The 17,984-nt window shown below is 22.2% G+C and overlaps 6 protein-coding genes across 6 annotated transcripts; 3 read left to right on the forward strand and 3 right to left on the reverse strand. All coding sequences in view use genetic code 6, as the record gives it.

The window, feature by feature from the left end:
* Positions 1–3,011: 3,011 nt before the first annotated feature.
* TTHERM_00136180 (MFS transporter) lies at positions 3,012–5,820 on the forward strand (the record flags this gene model as incomplete). The annotated part of the gene is made up of 6 exons (XM_001019699.2): positions 3,012–3,298; positions 3,483–3,850; positions 4,351–4,433; positions 4,495–5,189; positions 5,257–5,326; positions 5,386–5,820. The coding sequence occupies 6 exons, from the start codon at positions 3,012–3,014 to the stop codon at positions 5,818–5,820; spliced, it is 1,938 nt and encodes a 645-aa protein (XP_001019699.2).
* Positions 5,821–6,683: 863 nt separating this feature from the next.
* Positions 6,684–7,034, reverse strand: TTHERM_00136170 (hypothetical protein; the record flags this gene model as incomplete). The annotated part of the gene is made up of 2 exons (XM_001019698.2): positions 6,684–6,788; positions 6,894–7,034. 2 exons carry the CDS (start codon positions 7,032–7,034, stop codon positions 6,684–6,686), a joined length of 246 nt encoding a protein of 81 aa, XP_001019698.2.
* A 107-nt stretch (positions 7,035–7,141) lies between these two features.
* Positions 7,142–7,591, forward strand: TTHERM_00136160 (hypothetical protein; the record flags this gene model as incomplete). Its single annotated transcript, XM_001019697.2, has 1 exon — positions 7,142–7,591. One exon carries the CDS (start codon positions 7,142–7,144, stop codon positions 7,589–7,591), a length of 450 nt encoding a protein of 149 aa, XP_001019697.2.
* A 1,680-nt stretch (positions 7,592–9,271) lies between these two features.
* On the reverse strand, positions 9,272–10,158 carry TTHERM_00136150 (divergent AAA domain protein; the record flags this gene model as incomplete). Its single annotated transcript, XM_001019696.2, has 2 exons — positions 9,272–9,319; positions 9,385–10,158. 2 exons carry the CDS (start codon positions 10,156–10,158, stop codon positions 9,272–9,274), a joined length of 822 nt encoding a protein of 273 aa, XP_001019696.2.
* Positions 10,159–11,557: 1,399 nt separating this feature from the next.
* TTHERM_00136140 (oxalate/formate antiporter) lies at positions 11,558–13,864 on the forward strand (the record flags this gene model as incomplete). The annotated part of the gene is made up of 7 exons (XM_001019695.3): positions 11,558–11,634; positions 11,700–12,067; positions 12,159–12,241; positions 12,297–13,225; positions 13,282–13,351; positions 13,405–13,571; positions 13,633–13,864. The coding sequence occupies 7 exons, from the start codon at positions 11,558–11,560 to the stop codon at positions 13,862–13,864; spliced, it is 1,926 nt and encodes a 641-aa protein (XP_001019695.2).
* A 2,254-nt stretch (positions 13,865–16,118) lies between these two features.
* TTHERM_00136120 (60S ribosomal protein L6) lies at positions 16,119–17,714 on the reverse strand (the record flags this gene model as incomplete). The annotated part of the gene is made up of 2 exons (XM_001019693.3): positions 16,119–16,295; positions 17,316–17,714. The coding sequence occupies 2 exons, from the start codon at positions 17,712–17,714 to the stop codon at positions 16,119–16,121; spliced, it is 576 nt and encodes a 191-aa protein (XP_001019693.2).
* Between the last annotated feature and the right edge of the window lie 270 nt (positions 17,715–17,984).

A 17,984-nucleotide genomic window follows, 5' to 3' on the forward strand; every position in this document is an offset into this window, starting at 1 on the left:
TCTTTTAAATTTTAATAAATTACTATTAATCTTATCAAAATATAAATTGAATTACACTATATTGTACAAAAAGAATTTATTTGTTAAAGAATATTTTGAATTAAATACTAATCTACAAAATAAAAAATAAATTAAATGCGATAGAAATTAACACAACATTTGTATCTATCCTAATTGCAAATTTATGATATCTTTAATTCATCATCTAAATATTTAAATTATTCAAAACGAATAAGCAAACGATCAATCTAATTGAAACATATTTGTAATTTTTTAATGCAAGAATAATAAATTATAAAAAGAACTAAAAACATGTTTTGTTTATTATTCAATCTCTAACAAAAATGAACATTCACTTTAATAAAATATGATTTAAATTTTCCTTATTTATTACTAATTCCTGTTAAATTTTTTTATTTTTATCTTTTCATATTTTAAAGAATAAAATTTTTCCATATACTTGATATAAAATAATGGTGCTTTTTAATAATTAACATTTATGTGTAAATAATATATTTTGTCTCTTAATAAATATATAATCTAAATCCTCATTAATTAAGAGCCATATAAATTAAGGGCCAAAAAAAATTTTTTAATTTAATTATGGGTCTCAAAGTAGGCTCCAAAGATGGGTGCCTATAATTAATGAGGATTTAGAATATATTTATTTATTCACTAATAAATATCAAAAATGTTTTCAAAATGTTTATTTTTTTGATATTAATTGTAGGATTAATTATTTATATAAATTTTATTAATTTAATTTGTTTTTAAATTAATAAATCTATCTATTAATATCAATATAAATAAGAATCTTTATCAACGAATAAATTTTGTCTTTTGATATTATTAATCGATATTTTATAGATGGATATTTATTTTTTTTCCTAGGTTTATTATTATTTTTTTATGGTTAGTAATAAAATATTTTCTTTGCTAAATTTTTTGATATTTGTTACATTTTTTATACATTTTATTGTAGATATTAACTTAAATTTTTATTAATAAGATTTATATCTAAGAACTAAATATATAATGCATTATTAAATTAAAAAAACTGTAAACACTAAATATGAGATAATTAATTGTTTTAGTTCTTTTAAAACAAATGTAAACTGACTGCTAAATATATTTTTAAGTAAAAAAATTCATTTAAATTTCTTTTAATTGTTTATAAAATTGTGTAACATATTCTATTTATTATGTTTGGTGTTAAAAATAATTATAATATTATTATTTTAAATGGTATTTATGCTTCATTAAAGAAGAAAAACCTTGAAATATGCCTAAAACAATTAAATCAGGAAATATATTTGAGCAAGCAGATCAGATAATATCAAAATCAGTGTTCCACCAAGTATATTAGTTCTAGAGTAAAGTATTAGCACAAATTGTTTGACATACATTATTTTTTGTATTTATCAAAACTTAAAAAATTTTAGAGTTAAATTTAAAATAACTAAAAAGAATTAAATATTAATTTATAAAAAACATTTGAATTAGATTTAAAGCTGTAAACAAAAATTAGAGAGATAAATATTCAACATTTTATAAAATTTGTAATTATAAGGTTAATTTTAATGTGAAATCATAAATTTATTGACAATAATATTCAACTTCTTTTTTATTTTTATTGTTTAATTAAAAGAGAAAGAAGTAAATAAAAAATAATTATTAAAAGCGTACAATAATAAACCAACATCAGGTATTAGCTAACTATTTTTTATTTTCAAAAGGATAGCAAACACCTCATATGTTTAAAATTTATTATATTGTTAGCTTTATGTAATAAATAAACGCTAATTTCTTTTTTTATTTGATAAAATAAAATTCTTTAGGTATAATTGTACATTTTTTTCAAAGTCACTTAAAAAAAAATTTATTTGACTCAAAAAAGTAATCAAACTGTTGCTAGTGATTGATATTGATTTTTGAAATTCTAATAAGACATTGCAGAAAGAAATATTAAACTAGCTATGATCTTAAAAAAAATTTATTTATTTTTTAATCAAAGTGTAAACAAATTTGAGTATATTAATAAAAACTCAGCAACACTGACTCAGTCAATCTTTAATATTTTAAGATTTCATATTATTAACCTACTTAACTAAAAATATATTTTTAAATAAAAATAAAATTTAGTTTTGCTTAACTAAATTATTTATTTAGGATTTTTTAAAAAATCAAAAACATATCAATTTTATATTAGTTCTAATCAAAGTTATTATTTTAGCTTAGACTAAAATTTATGAAAATTTTAAATTAAATCAACTTATTCTTAATAGAACTAATGATTTTAGTTTAATTTAAATTGGATGTTAGTATAAAATTTATGAATATAAATTTGTCTGTTACTTTATGATACTCTAAAAAATATGCTATTAATTTTCATTAGTAAAAAATTTTTTAAATCGAAGAAGCTGAGAAGATTAATACATTAAATTAGAAATGCTTTTATTTAAATTATACTTTTGTCTATTAAAATCAAAAATGGATTATTGTATTTATTATATTTTGTTAAGCATTGCTAGATTGATTATACATTTTGTACGTCTCAAAATTATGCAATCGTAAAAAAATTGTTTTTATTAATTGGAATTACGTCAAAAAATTCTAGATTATTTCGTTATAATTTAAAAATTTAATGATTATAACTTTTTTTAATTATACATCTAAGATTACAAAATAAGATTTAATAAGAAATTGAGAAAGCTTCTTAACTTGCTTGCTATGTTTCTAAGCAAATAATGTAAGAAAGTAAATTAAAAATAATATCCTTTATTATGTAAAATATAATATATTTAATAATGTAAGCTACAAACAATAGAAGTATCAGAGAGATTCTAATTAATTAAATAAATCAATATTTTATTATTTGTTTACTTATCAATTTCATCATTTGCTTAACTTAATTTATCAATTAGTAGAACGAAAAATTTTAATTAGAATCCAGGTAAATTACAGTACAAACCTTTCTGGTAAAATTCTATCTCTATTTTTTAAAGCGCTTAATGGATAATGTATAAAGTTATTAATTCTATAAACAGTATTTAGTCTTTTTATATATTTACAAATCATACTGGCATTTACATAAAACATATATTTAGATAAAAAATTTAATAAGCAAATAACTAAAAACTTGCACAATTTATAAAACAAAATCACAATTTATTTTATTGTTTCTGCAGATGATATCCTAAGAAAAATAAATAACAAAAAGTAAATTCGATATTATGTTCCTCAAAGGTATTTTAACTATCTTAGGTGGCTTTTTGATCCATTTGACTTGTGGTACTTTGTAAGAATTAAACTTTTTATTATAAAATCATATCATTCTAATAAAGAAATAATATTCTAATTAATGAAAAATTTCATTTAATTCGAAGTTTATTGATTTATTCTTTATTCAATTTTTAATATATTCTCAAACAAACTTAAGCCAATCAAAAAATCAAATTAATTATTGTCTTATTTAAAAATAGATATATGTGGGGTGTAATCAACATTTATGTCACATCTTACTTGCGTTTAAACGGGAACCCTGACTTATCTATCGACTTAGGAAGTGGAATATTCCCTTTTATGATGGTTGCTGTCGCATGTGGTGTTCCAGTAGGAATGAAGGCTATAAAATATGTAGGCTCTGCTCGTCTTGTTTGCTATGTTTGCTCGCTTATTGCAAGCTTGTGCATCCTTTTAGTTAGCTATGCTAAAGTATTTTGGCTTTTCGTTATTATCTACGGAATAATTTTTGGATTCTTCACTGGTATTATGTATATGGTGCCCATTTATTTAGGATAACTTTATTTCCCTAATAGAAGAGGTTTGGTATCAGGCTTTATTTTAACAGGTAAATTTTTTGGATGAACATTTTTTAAAGTTAAATCACACTAAAATGAAAATAATTTTTAATAAACTTGGTTTTTTTTAATTCATTTTTAAAATATTTTCAAGTCTGAAAGAAATAGAAATAATTTTAAAATAATAGCATTAATCATCAAACATTAGTTAATCTGTTTAAGAGGAAAACTACTATCTTAAATAATTAACTTTACTTACTTATTTTACAATCAATTAATAATTAAAGCTGATGTACTTCTTTACATTAACTATTTATTCCAATAATTGAATTGTAATCTTAAGAGCATAGAAATATTAATCTAAGATTTTTTACCATAAGCTTGTTAATTTCCCAAAAAGATTACTAAACAAAATTTCCCCAGATATTTTAAATATAAAATTAGTGTAACAAAAATAAATATCCAAAATCAATCTTGAATTTCAAGAAGTTGATTTTATTTGAAAAATCTAATAAATATGGCTAAATATTTTTGTTTTAAATATAAATAGGATACGGTCTTGGATCATTGATATACAGTTAATTCTTCTTTTACATTGTCAACCCTAATAATTTGAAAGCAAAAAAAGCTGGAGTATTATTTATTATAAATCACAATTTAAGCAATTTAACTAAAATAATTTTTGATAAAATAGGATGGAGGAAGCTATTTCTTTGGTGATACTGCATCCGTTGCAAATGCTGTTCCTGAAGCTTTGAGATGGTTGAGTTTGATGTATGTTCTTCAGTTATTAATTGGCTCTAGTTTATTATTTGAGCACCCAAATTCAGTTGGTACTAAACAAAAAGAACTTAGAGCATAACTCAAGCTGAAAAGAAAAGAATAAGAAGAGCTTAAGTTGAAAAATGGCGATGCAAATAAAAATCAAATAGAAATGATATAAAATACAGAAAAAGATATTGAATAATAAATCTAAAAATAAGACTAAGTAGATAACTAATAGATTTAGCAAGTAAATACCTATGGTTATATTTAAACAGAATCAGATCCTTAAAACAAGCCACTTCGCCCTTAAATGTTTGAATCATAAGCAGATTAATAATAATTATAGAAAGTATCTAATGCTGATTGCAATGATGGAAAAACAAACATTTCAGAAGAAGAAATGAATGAAAGAATCCAATTCTATAGAAAACTTGGAGCTCCTTCAATTAAGGAGGCTTTGAAAACTAAGGAATTCTACATTTCATAAATAATTATACTACTTGCCTGTGGTTTAGGTTTACTTCTTTCTGGTAACTATAAAAAATATGGATAGCAACATTTTACTAACGATAAAGTGCTTACAATTATTGGTTCTGTTGCTAGTGCTGCAAACGGTTGTTCAAGGTAGAATTTAATTAATTATTTTTATTTATTTATTTTTATTAATTACTCTTTATTTATCAATTTAAAGATTCCTTTGGGCAAGCTTACTAGATAAAATTTCATTTAGAAAAGTAATCAGTGTCATCTTAGTTGCACAGGTAATACATTTTTATTTTATTTGAACTGATTTAAAATTATTTTATTTTTATTCTATTAGATTATTCTCTCTGTTACTCTACAGTTTTCTGTATAAAACGAATACTTCTATTTAGTTTGGGTATTCTTTGTATCATGCTGCTTAGGAGGTTTATTTGGTATCTATCCAGTATACTCTACCTTGCTCTTTGGGTCTAGAGTAGGATCTGAAATATACGGCACATATTGGCTTTCAGTGAGTGCAGCTAACTTCATTCAATTTGGTTTCGTTTATAATTAAGAAAAGAATATAAAGTTTTCAGGAATATTTTATATCTACTTTGCTTTTAATATTGTAGCTTTGATAATAATTATATTTGCTAAAATGTAATTAGATTGGTCAAAATACTATTTAAGAAATTCCTAGCATTCTAACAATGCTATTTTACCTCACCATGAAAAAATAATTAGCAAAGAATCTTAAAGTAATGAAGCACTAGATAAATAAAAAAATTGATTTTTAATTTAATATAATTAAAAAAAAACATACTAAACATTATAAAATAACCAAACAAAATAGTAAAAACATTTAAAAATTAAAAGTAAATAATTATGGTATTAAACCCATTTACTAAGAATTATTTAATCTAGTCAATATGCTTAATTATTTGTTAAAAACTGTAATTACATATTTTTAATATCAATTATATTTTATTTACTCCGATTTCTCTATAAAAAATTCATCAATAATAAAATGACTCTCATTATTATTTTTTCCTAATTTCCTTAAGAAGAAATATAAAGAGCTTTTTATAAATTCTTATAAATGAAGAATAGTGGAAATATTTACTTTTTTGTTAGTCAAATACTTTTTGTTAAGGTAATATGCTAAATTAATAAAAATTGAAAAAATTAAAAAAAGCTATAATTTATCTTAATGGCCTAACATATTTTTAATTGAAACATTAATATAAATAAGATATAAATTTTATACATTTACAATAAAATATTTAAATTTTAAAAAATAAAATAAAAGTGAATATTAAAAATTAATTATACAAACCAATAGCATGAATTGATTTGATGAATTAATAGTTGACGTGTTTTGTAGCAATTGGTTGATATAAATTAATATTTGTTTCTCTATATTTATTTCAGCAATTATTAATTTATTTTTATTGAAATAATTTATTGTCATTTATTGAAATTGTTTTTAGATAGCAATTCATATGCTGATTTTAAAATAAAAAAATTTTGTTAATTTTGATTTGTTTTGCAAACAAAATAATTAAGTTTTATTCATTTATATTTTTGAAGAGCAATTAATTATATTATTAGTTGCTTATATTTTTAGGCAAATTTATATTTTTAGTTATAAATTCAGTATGAAATCATAATTAATTTAGAATCCGTTCTTGCAATATCCTCTTCTTCTAATTTCTTACTTTAAAATTGGCTATCATCTTCATTTTCGTTTAAAGAGACCTATATTGTATCTGTATTTATTTATTCATCAGACCGAGATGGCCTATTTTATTTTTTACTTATGCAACAAGTAATAGGATTTATAGATAGAAAGTAGTAAAATACAGCATTGAGCAAACCGTTCATATTATCCATCACGAATCCTACTTATACCATAAACTAAGAATCTATGTCATAATATCTTAAAATTCTAGAGAATATTATTGGAAACCAAGTTATAAATAATCCTAATGGATATAAACACATTTTAAGAATATCTTTTAGTTATATAATTTTGAATTCATTTCTATTTTTGTTATAGTGAACTAAAATTCTAACTATTAAAAAGCAATTTAGTGTAAAACATATGAAGAATGGAAGATAGTAAAATATTAGCATTAATAACTAATCTTTGTCTTAGTCACCTGTGTTTATATAACAAAATGTGTTAGGGAAAGGTTCCAAACGTCCAATCAGCTTAAAAATGCAAAGAATTATTCCACTAATAAAAGGTAGCAAGAAATTTACAACCCAATATTATCTAAATGCAGAAACTCTAAAAATTTGAACTTCTCTCACAATCCATTAAAATAAAGAATAGCATATACTTGAACTACAAATGTAAGAACTAATAATAGAAGTTTGTATCATTAAACCTTAAATATAACATAATGACATCCCAATCACTGTATCTGGGCTAGAAAGCATAAGTAAAGCCCTTAGAAAGCTAATCAGAGAGTAAACAAAATCACTAATACACAACATTAAAACTAAATCAAATGAAAATGTACGATAAGACTTATTAAAAAGGTAGAATATTATGATAAAAGAAGTTGCAATAAGGGAGAGAGAGCTCACTACAATCAAAGAAATTTTGATGTTTTCGCTAATACTATCATCTATTTCTTACATTAAGAGAGTTAATAAATAATACTTTAATTTATAATATCTAGTCAAAATTTAACTTTTAATTCCGCTTACTTGTTTATATCTCAAATCTATCTTTTATTAATTAAATATTGGCTGATAAATCAATATTCTTAGATCTACTAAAAAAATATTTACCTTAAATCCAAATAAAGCACACATACCTTGTTCGGAGGCAAGCTTAACTCTTATGATAAGCAATTTCTTAATATTAAAATTAAAAAATAAGATTTTTATCTTTTTATTTCTTATTAAGCTTATCATTGATTATTTATTTCAATTTGTTTTAAATTGCAAAATAATAGGCTAATTAATTAACTAAAATAGAAATTAGTTTTAGAATTTAGCTTTAAATTACATTTATTTATTTATGAAAAAATGAACTAGGAACTATGACAGAAATAAAACGGGTCATTCATTATTCTCGTAAATACCATTAATTAAAATAACATAAAAAAAATAAAATAAAAACACTGAGTTAATTTAATAAACTTTCATGTAAAGTTTTAAAAATTATTAAATAATATTGATTGATATGTAAGAAAGAATATTTTATTTTTTTAAAAAGGTTATACAAAATTTATAAAATTTGAAGTTTTTAGAAATTAGTATTATAAAAATTAGCATGCTATTTTATATCTATTTATAAATAAAACCAAATCTTTGTTTAAAATAGGCTAATTAATTCAAAAGAATGAAGTATAAAAATATATGTTTATTTATTTATGATAGAAGTAAAGAGAATAAGGACGAAAATAAAAGCTATTATTTATTCTGATAAATATCATATATTGAAATAACAAAAATAGAAAATTTAATATACTGAATTTATTAAATACATTTAAATTTAAAATCTAATAAAATATTTAACAATTTTTATTGGTATGTATGAAACTTTATCATTAAGATATTTCATTCATTCATTCATTTAAAAATGATCAGTCAAATATTTTTTTAAAAATATTCTTTACTTTTTTAATATACAAAATGAATAAAAAAGAATCAGTAACTATTTTCATATTTTTAATTGTAGAAATAACCAAATTTCTATTAAAATTTTGACTAATTAGATCAAACTATAATTAATTTTTTCTTTTAAATTACATTTATTTATTTATATATTATAAAAATGAAATAGCAGAGAAATAAAAGCTTTTAACATTATTAATTATCTCATAAATATCACTTACTAAATAAAATCACATAAAAATAAATTTCAAAATACTTCTGAATTAATTTATTTAGTTAAAAAGCAAAGACAAACAAATTATTCAACATGTAAAAAGCTTCTGTCTGTCTTTAAAAGATTTCATTTATTTTAAAAAGCTCAATCAAATTTTATAAAGATTTGAACTCTTTTTTATTTGCAAAATGAATAAAAATTAGGAACTGCGTTCATATTTTGACTTGCATAGATAACCAAATCTCCATTTTCTTTGAATTTATGCACGAAATTTAATTTTTGAATTTAAGAAATGAATTCTTTGTTATCTTTTTAAATTCCTTTAATTGTGATTACATTGTTTAGGTATCCAAATTAGAGCGATTCTTATTTATAAGTAAAAGTGGATACCTATTCACAAGATTTGTTTATCTTATTTATTGCATCTTTTATTTAGCTGATTCTATCTGATTTTAAGATAGTAATATAATCAGAGATTACTTTTATCTTAAAATCTTAAAATTATACAAATCCTAGAGACTTTAAATAATCTTCTAGATATTTTTTAAAATCTTTTATTCTATCTCTCAATATATTAGTAAAGGCTAAGGAGTTATGCTTTATTTTATGCTCTTCTGGCTTCTAAAAATTCTGACATTCTTCGAGTCCTTGTTAATCAGGCTCTTCATAAATAATAGCTTTTGATTTACTTTCAGGACAAAGAGCTTTTTAGTATATTTTCTCGTATATCTTCTCAAATGTATCAAGAGTTCTTAAACTCGCATCTTCTCTAAACGCAGAATAAACAGTCTCTTATTTTTCATTATTTGGAAATTTGAATGTATATAATTTATCAAGATAACCCTGACTAACTTCGATTCGGACTACATAAGTGTTTGGTAACCAAGTATACTTTTCTTGATCTTCTCCAATATATTTTTTAACAGGAATTTCTACAGTCTTTATGAAACCTAAGGGCTCTGGGAAGAATCTTTTCTTCAATTCATCAAAATGCAACTTTAATTGATCCATATTATTTATTTTAATACCTTTGATGATTTTATCGTCATTTACACCAATTAAGATTGTCCCTCCACTCCTATTTAAGAAGCCGCACATAGTTTTCAGAAGAGTGAAATTCAAATTTGGGGTGAATGGCAAACCGTAATCTTTAAACTCTAGTTTATGGCTTTCAGGTAGAGTGATTTTAGTGCCATAGATATAACTTCCTTTTCTTTCGTTGATGTATTTCGATGGTCTGAAGTCAATAGTTTATTCTGTAGATTCGTTTAAAGTATCCATATTTGTAATTTTTTGATAAGATTTATACTTTTGATATTTAGAATCTCAATTATTTGTATTTTTTTTACAAAAAATAAAAATGATAGTTTAATAATATTGTTTATTACTTCGATTGATCTAATGATTTGCCTCCTTTTATTAATTCGTTAGTATAAATAAAATTGTTTTATTTATACATATAAAAAATATCTAATACATCCGATAAAATTTATTGATTTAATAATTTGCCTCCTTTTTAATTAATTTGATTTGATATAAATAAAATTGTTTTATACATAAATTTTTAATATCTATTTCAGTCTATAAAATTTACTTTTTTTTTTTTGTAATTAATTTCTTAAATAAATAATAAACAAAAATTTTTTACATATGAATTAAGATATTAATTTACTAATTTCTTTTATATATTTATTTTTCTTTGAAGCTGAATTAATTAATTTTAGATCATATATATGTATATAAAGAAAGTTATTAGGAATAAATTTGTTTTATTATAAAGTAATTTTATGAAGTATTTAAAAATTAAAACAGTTATAGGAACATATTATTGGAATATCTTTTAATATTTTAATTTTCCTACCATTAAAAATTAAAAATGTGGATAAGTATAACTTAGAACGAAAAAGTTAAGATACAAAAAAAAAATAAAAAATCTAAACTGTTATAGTTATATTAATAGATATAATAAAAGAAAACTAAAATATCAGTTCATTGAATTAAACTGATTTTTTAATTTATCTATATTATTTTTGTATGCTATTTAGGAAAGTTTTTTATTTGAATGGTTAATTTCAGAAGAAAAAAACTTTCCAAGGAAAAAATTACAATTAATTTAAATGATTGCAAATATGTTCTACGCATTAATCAAATATTTATCTCATCTAAAATACTTTATGATGAAATTATCTTGAAAAGTACTTTTTTTATTAAACAAATAATTATTTGCTTTTATAAAAGCTTTTTCGAAATTTGAGGTAAAAAATTACTTATAATTTGAAAAAGATCTTGAAAAATACATAACTGAAATTAATAGCGTAAGAATACTTAACTTGCAACTGCTAAAGCTAATGTTGAAAATTTTACTTAAATGTTGATAAATTTCAGTTAGTTTATTTCAGAAATATAAAGCCTTATAATATTATTTGACAAATAGAGTAATAGGATATGAATAAAAAACATTACAGAGGTCAGAGTAACAATATTTTATAAGATAAATGATTTATTAAAAATTTTCAATTAAGTAAAATCAATTAAAATAGTTAAAATTAAGGCTAAAGAAATAATTAAAAGTATTAGAAAAAAAGATAATTATTTGTTAAAATATAAAAAAATTAAATTAATTTGTAATAAAAGTAACAAAAAGGTTAAAGAATATAGTCAGCAAAAAGATTGTGTTTAAATGAAACTTACTAACACTTAAAGAGGTTTACTCACAGTATTTGGAGGTTTTACTGTTCACTTAGTTATTGGAGCAGTGTAACTAATTGGATTTTACTAATAAAAATTAACTATAATATTAATATTTTATTTATTTCACATAGATTTATGTGGGGGACTTTGAATGTTTATATAACATCATATTTCCGTCAACTAAATGATGAAGGTCTAGCTTTGAGCGTTGGAGGAGCTATCTTCCCAGTTATGATGTTATCAGTAGCAACAGGTATGCCCTTAGGTATTAAGGCTGTTTAACTGTTTGGCTCAGCAAGATACTATGTTATGGCTGCTTCCATTATTTGCAGCTTTTTAGTCTTTATTTCTAGTTATTGCACTTATTTCTGGCAATATGTTTTAGTATTTGGAATTTTATTTGGCCTCTTCTCTGGTACTATATATTTTATTCCTATCTACATGGGCTATCTCTATTTCCCCAAAAAAAAAGGTTTTGTGTCTGGCACAGTATTATGTGGTAATTTAAATTCGCTAACTAGTTTTTCTATTTTAATTATTTTTATCTTAGTAAATATGTTATTTAAAAATTAATTAATTAATTATTACAGGTTATGGTTTATGCTCATTAGTTATGGGATTGACTTTTTTTTCATTTGTAAACCCTGATAATCTAACTTAGGAAAAAGATCATGTAAATAAATTCCTTATTTTTGTATGAAATGCGTTAAAATTAATTTAAAAATTAGGATGGTTATTCATACTTTTAAGGTTCTTCTGTTATTGTTGCATAGAGAGTACCTGAAGCGTTAAGAAAAATGAGTTTAATTTATGTAATTCTTTCAGTTTTTGGTTCATGCTTTATTATGTATCACCCTAATCAAATTGGTGAAGAAGAAAGAAGATTAAAAAAATTGCTTTAAGAAAAGAAAAAAAAAGAGGAAATTCTCAAGCATAAACTTGATTTCTTATCTAGCGAGTAATTAAAGCCAGTACAATAACAAGATAAAAGAATGAGTGAAATTTTAATCTAAAAGAAAAAAGAAGTACTTCAATAAAACATAGAAATTATCGAGAAATAAGAAAAAGTGATAGAAAAACATATCGAACTTTAAAAAATTGAAGACTAATAAAAAATTTAATATATTTACTCTGCAGGAGAAAATAATTAAGAAAATGCATAAATAAATTACTTTGGAAACTATAATCCAAATGACAATGACGATGAAAGAAATGCTTAATTGAAATAAACAAATACAACCAGCAGCTTTATTCAAACTAAAGTCAATATTGATATGATTTTTATGGAAGAAGATGGAGGTTAAAATAGAAAAGCCCACACAAATGAGTATGTCGAAGAGATAGAAAAGGAAATCGAAGCTTTAGAAATGTCAGTTAAGTTAGATCAATAATCCTTAAACAAAGAAACATAGAAAGTAGAATAAATTCAGAAATAGTTGGAAAAAGAGGAATACTAAAAAATGGGAGCTCCAAGTGTGTATGAGGCTTTGAAAAAACCACAATATTACATGTCCCTCTTGTTAGCTTTCTTAGCAGTTGCTTTCCCTATTATTATTAACGGAAATTACAAGAGTGTAGCTAAAGATTATGGATTTTTAAATGACAGCTATTAGACTTTAGTAGGAGCACTTGTCAGCGCTGCTAATGGTTTATCTAGGTAGATTTATTACTTTTAAAAAAAATATTTTTTTAAATTATTATTTATTTAAAAAGACCTGCATATGCATCACTGTTAGATAAGTTTACTTTCAAGCAAATGTTGACTTGTATCCTTTGCTTTTAGGTAATTAAGTTAATTAAGAAATACAAATCTTATCATATTTTATTTTAAAAAAGATATTCTTATCTTTAACTTGTTAATTAACTAATGTTAACGAAGTTTTCTTTGCCATATGGATGTTCTTGATTAATACTACTTTTGGCGGCGTACTCGCAATGTGGCCTGTTTTTTCAGCCTAACTTAATGGAGTTAAGGTAGGATCTACCATATATGGAACCTATTGGTATTATTTTAATTTAAATAAATTACATGGTCAATAACTAACTTAATTTTATAAATTAAAGGTGGGCTTTTGGTTTCTCAAATTTCCTCTAATTTATTTTTGTATATTTCTTGAAACCAAAAATTGGATTTAATAATATATTCTACATATACACTGGTATCGCTTTTAGCGCTCTTTTACTTCTAAGATTGTACAACTTCTAGATAGATTGGTCCACTTATTACAAGAAAAAATAAGAAAAGGAAGAGAAAGTAGTGGCTTTAGAAGTTTTATAAATTAAAACTTTGAATTGATTGATGTTAATTTACTCGAATTATCTTTGTAAGTCTATTATATTTATCATAAATTATTTATATTAATCAAAACTATGAAATAAAATATTCTATTAAATTTTAGAGTAACTTGAATTTAAATAATATAAGCTCAAGGATTATCGATAAAATAATATAGATTTGAATACTTTGAAATAATTGTTTTTATTATTAAACAATTATGATCTTGTATTATGTTTATTTATGTAAATATTAATTTTTATTTGATATACTAAATTTATTTAGTATATCGTTTTGTTTGTTTTCTATAAAAATCTATATTCAAAATGTATGCAAAATATTGGTTTATTAATTAAAAAAAAACTTTTTATTTTTTTACTTTGAAAAAAAGAATTTTTATTTTTTTGATATTATCTTTGAACTAACTATCTACAAATATTTGAATGAAATCAATGATCTCATTAAAGATTGTTTAAATAAACGATAAAAATATCTAAGAATAATACTTTAAATATCTCAATCTAATATCAAAAATACAAAACCATTAACTTTTACATTTATATTTATGAATTTTTATTTAAAATTTTTATTATATTTATATATATGTATAGTAAGTACCCTTGGGTACTATCATTTTATTTTATGAGTGTTAATCCATAGGAAAAGTATGAAAGTTTTTTTTATTTTATTTAAATTTTAATTTATGTAGCATCTTGAACTTATATTTTGTATTAGATATTTAATTTCAAAAATATTTTTATAAAATTCTAAAATAAAGTTAAAGTTTGTTTTTCTGTATTTAAAAAGATAAAATTTAAATTAGAATGAATATATTAATCAATAAAAAACTACTTAGTCTTTCTATTTTAAATTTGAAAATATTTCTTCATTTTTCTATCAATAAATAATTTTATTTTAACTTTGATGAGTACTCATTAAATCATTTTATTATTTTAAAAATATTTATAAAATTAATAACTACTTATATTATTGGATAGAGATAATCTTGAAATCAATCAGTCATCAGTCTTATTTTCTAAATTGTAAATATATTTATATCAAATATTGAAAAAAATATTTTTATTTAACATTTTGTAAATTAAAAGCTATTTTTGATGTTTTAAATAAAACAATTTACACTTAGTTAGTACAAACATCAAAATAAAGTTAAAAAAAGAAAAAATTAGGTAAGAATAAATTAGAAAGATTCTTAAAAGTTAAAATTTTTAATAAACAATAAAAGTAAAAGAGAATATTCTAAACTATTTTTAAAATAAAATATATTTATTTAGCAGAAATATAAAAGTTCTTTTTTTATAAGAGCTTTTTATTTATTAGAAACAAATAATATTAGGTAGAATAATGCAAACATTAATATAGCTTTATAAATAGATAAATAAATAATTAGATTATAAATTAAATGTATTTTTCTCAATTATTTTGTTTTTTTTTATGGTCACTATTAACTATCATGCATTAGTATTTTTAGGTTAATCCTGTACATTTTAGTCGATTTATTATTATTATTGTTAAACTTATTATTAAGTATTTTCATAGCTTATTTGTAGATTTTGAGTATCTTATGAATAGTCAGTCTCTACAATATCATAATAGAATATAGCTATCTTATTAAAATATTTTCTAGGAACCAGCCACATCGCAGTAAAGCCAATCATATATCCTGAAAAAAAATTTAAATTTCTTAAAAAATCCATTTATTAGTATTATATTTCTTTCTATCTATCTATTGAGTTGTTTCTAAAAACTGGTATTTGTTTGAAAGAGATTGAAAAATATCGTGAGAGAATATATATCTTAGAAAACTTAATTTGTAAATAATTAATTAATCAATGAATATTCTTTTTTCTTTAGTATATAATGGATTAAAATAGATACAAATTTCCTAAAAAGCAACACAAAAAAAGATAAAGGAATTTAAAGCTTATTTATTCTTTTCTTTTCATTTTTTTTTTTTTGATAAATTGAGGTTTAGATCAATAAGGAATGCATTAAAATAAAAAATCATTTTAATTCTTATTTTTAAAATGAGTATTGTAAAATTAGCAAATTTAGATAATCTTTATTTGAGAAAAATAATTTATGATTTAATCTTTGTTATTTTTCTTTTTTGAGAAATATGAATTAATTAATTTGTATAATGAAAATTTAGTAGAGTATTTAATATCGTTTAAATAAAATTGTATACAGATATATACATTTAATTACTCGTTATTTTTTAAAATTATTATATATTTTAAGCTATTTATCATCAAGATCAGAACTTCATTTCGTGGGGTCTGTCGTTGTTATTTAAGGTGAACTTGGAGGCAAGATAGTTCTTTAAGAATTCAACCTTCTTGACGGCAGCGAGAAGAGGAGTATCGACAGCTTGTTAGTCTTGCTTTCTAGCATTCTTTCTTTCGGTTTCCTTCTTCTTTTATTCTTCGGTCAACTTTTGAAAATAAAAATCATTCATGTAATATACATTTTTACTAATTTCAAGAGGTGCAGATCGATATTCTTATTTATAATATTCAAACAGAATGAATAAACGAGCTTTTAAATGAACGGATATCTTTCTGATTTCATATTACAATATTAATACGATCCACTTAATGCTTTCAATTAAGAATGCAAATGCATAATTTGTTTAACTATTTTTTTAGTTATTCTTCAATGTATTTTGTTTTATTATTCTAATTATTTTGAAATGCTTTATTTTACTAATGGCATTTTTTGTCGTTTTATGGCTTAAGCAAATAGTTTAATTCGTGGCTATTAAATACTTAATAAACCTCCTAATGCTTATTTTTCTTTTTGTAAGTTATAAATATTAATGCTTCCATCTTAATATTAACTTTACTTATTATCAATATAGACTGCTAATACTTTAATAACTACAAAAGAATACTCAAAATCCATATTCCCATATTATGTTTCTCCTTAGATTTAACTAATCAAACATAATACACATAAGAAATTGATAATTAATAGCATTTATGGATATATTTTGCTTTATCCACTTCTCTTTTAATAAATCTAATTTCTATTGAAAACGAAACAAATTTATTTTATTCATTCATTCATAAGATAATAAATGAAATATTATTGAATAAAATATTCATTAGTAGAAGCTTTTCAAACTTATTTTGCTATTTCTGTAAGCTTTGCGAAAGTTTCACTTTATCTTTCTGCTAATAGCGTGCTTAGAATATTAATCTTGATTTTTATTCAAGAATTAAATATGAAGAATGAAAATAGTTAAACAAAAATATGCTATGTATCTATCTATTTATTTTTCATATTTAGAATAGATACTTTTAATAAAATCTTCCTTAAACAATAATTTAAGTGAAGAGTATTAAATTATTTATTTTTTAAGAAATGAATCGATATGAAACTTTTTTGATTTGTTTGTTTCTTTGCGTCATTCCTTTTTTCCTCTTGGTTATAAAATTATAAACAATCTTACTTCAGCCTTGAAAAGGTTCTTGTGGTTCTTTCTGGCCTTTTCTCTACCGAAGTAGTCATCTTCGAACTTAGCAGTGTTAACACCGGTAAGATCAACCTTGGTGGAGGTAGAAAGAGTGTAAGCTTAGTTGACTCTCTTCAAGGGGACACCGTTAACCTTGTAGGGACCGGTGACCAACAACAAGCCAGACTTGAGTTGCTTAAGGAAGACGACTCTCTTACCTCTGAATCTACCAGCGAGGAGGATGAGAACGGTACCAGGGGCGATGTCGTTTCTCAACTTGGTGGCGGTAGCCTTCTTAAGTTGTCTTCTGTGGAAGGGGGTGGCTTCATCATCAGCCTTGTACCACTTGGAGATCTTTGAAACACCTCTGTTTTTACCAGCAGGACCTCTAGCCATTTTTACTATATTGTTTTGTTTGAGTTTTTAATTAAAATTAATTGATTTTTTCTTCTTTTTTATCTTTATACGTATAAAATTATCACTCTGGGAATCTTATGAAAAAAATTTGTATTTAATTTCTCCCCTTAATTTCACCTCCAATCTCCATAAATATCATATCAATTCATTCACTCATACATGAAATAGCAAATACTGTTTGACTGCATCAAAAATACAGTGCTTCAGCTCTATATAAAAATTTATTTTCAACCAAATTGATTCAAATAG

Source organism: Tetrahymena thermophila (assembly GCF_000189635.1).
Source record: "Tetrahymena thermophila SB210 genomic scaffold scf_8254582, whole genome shotgun sequence".
NCBI classification, from domain to species: Eukaryota; Ciliophora; class Oligohymenophorea; order Hymenostomatida; family Tetrahymenidae; genus Tetrahymena; species Tetrahymena thermophila.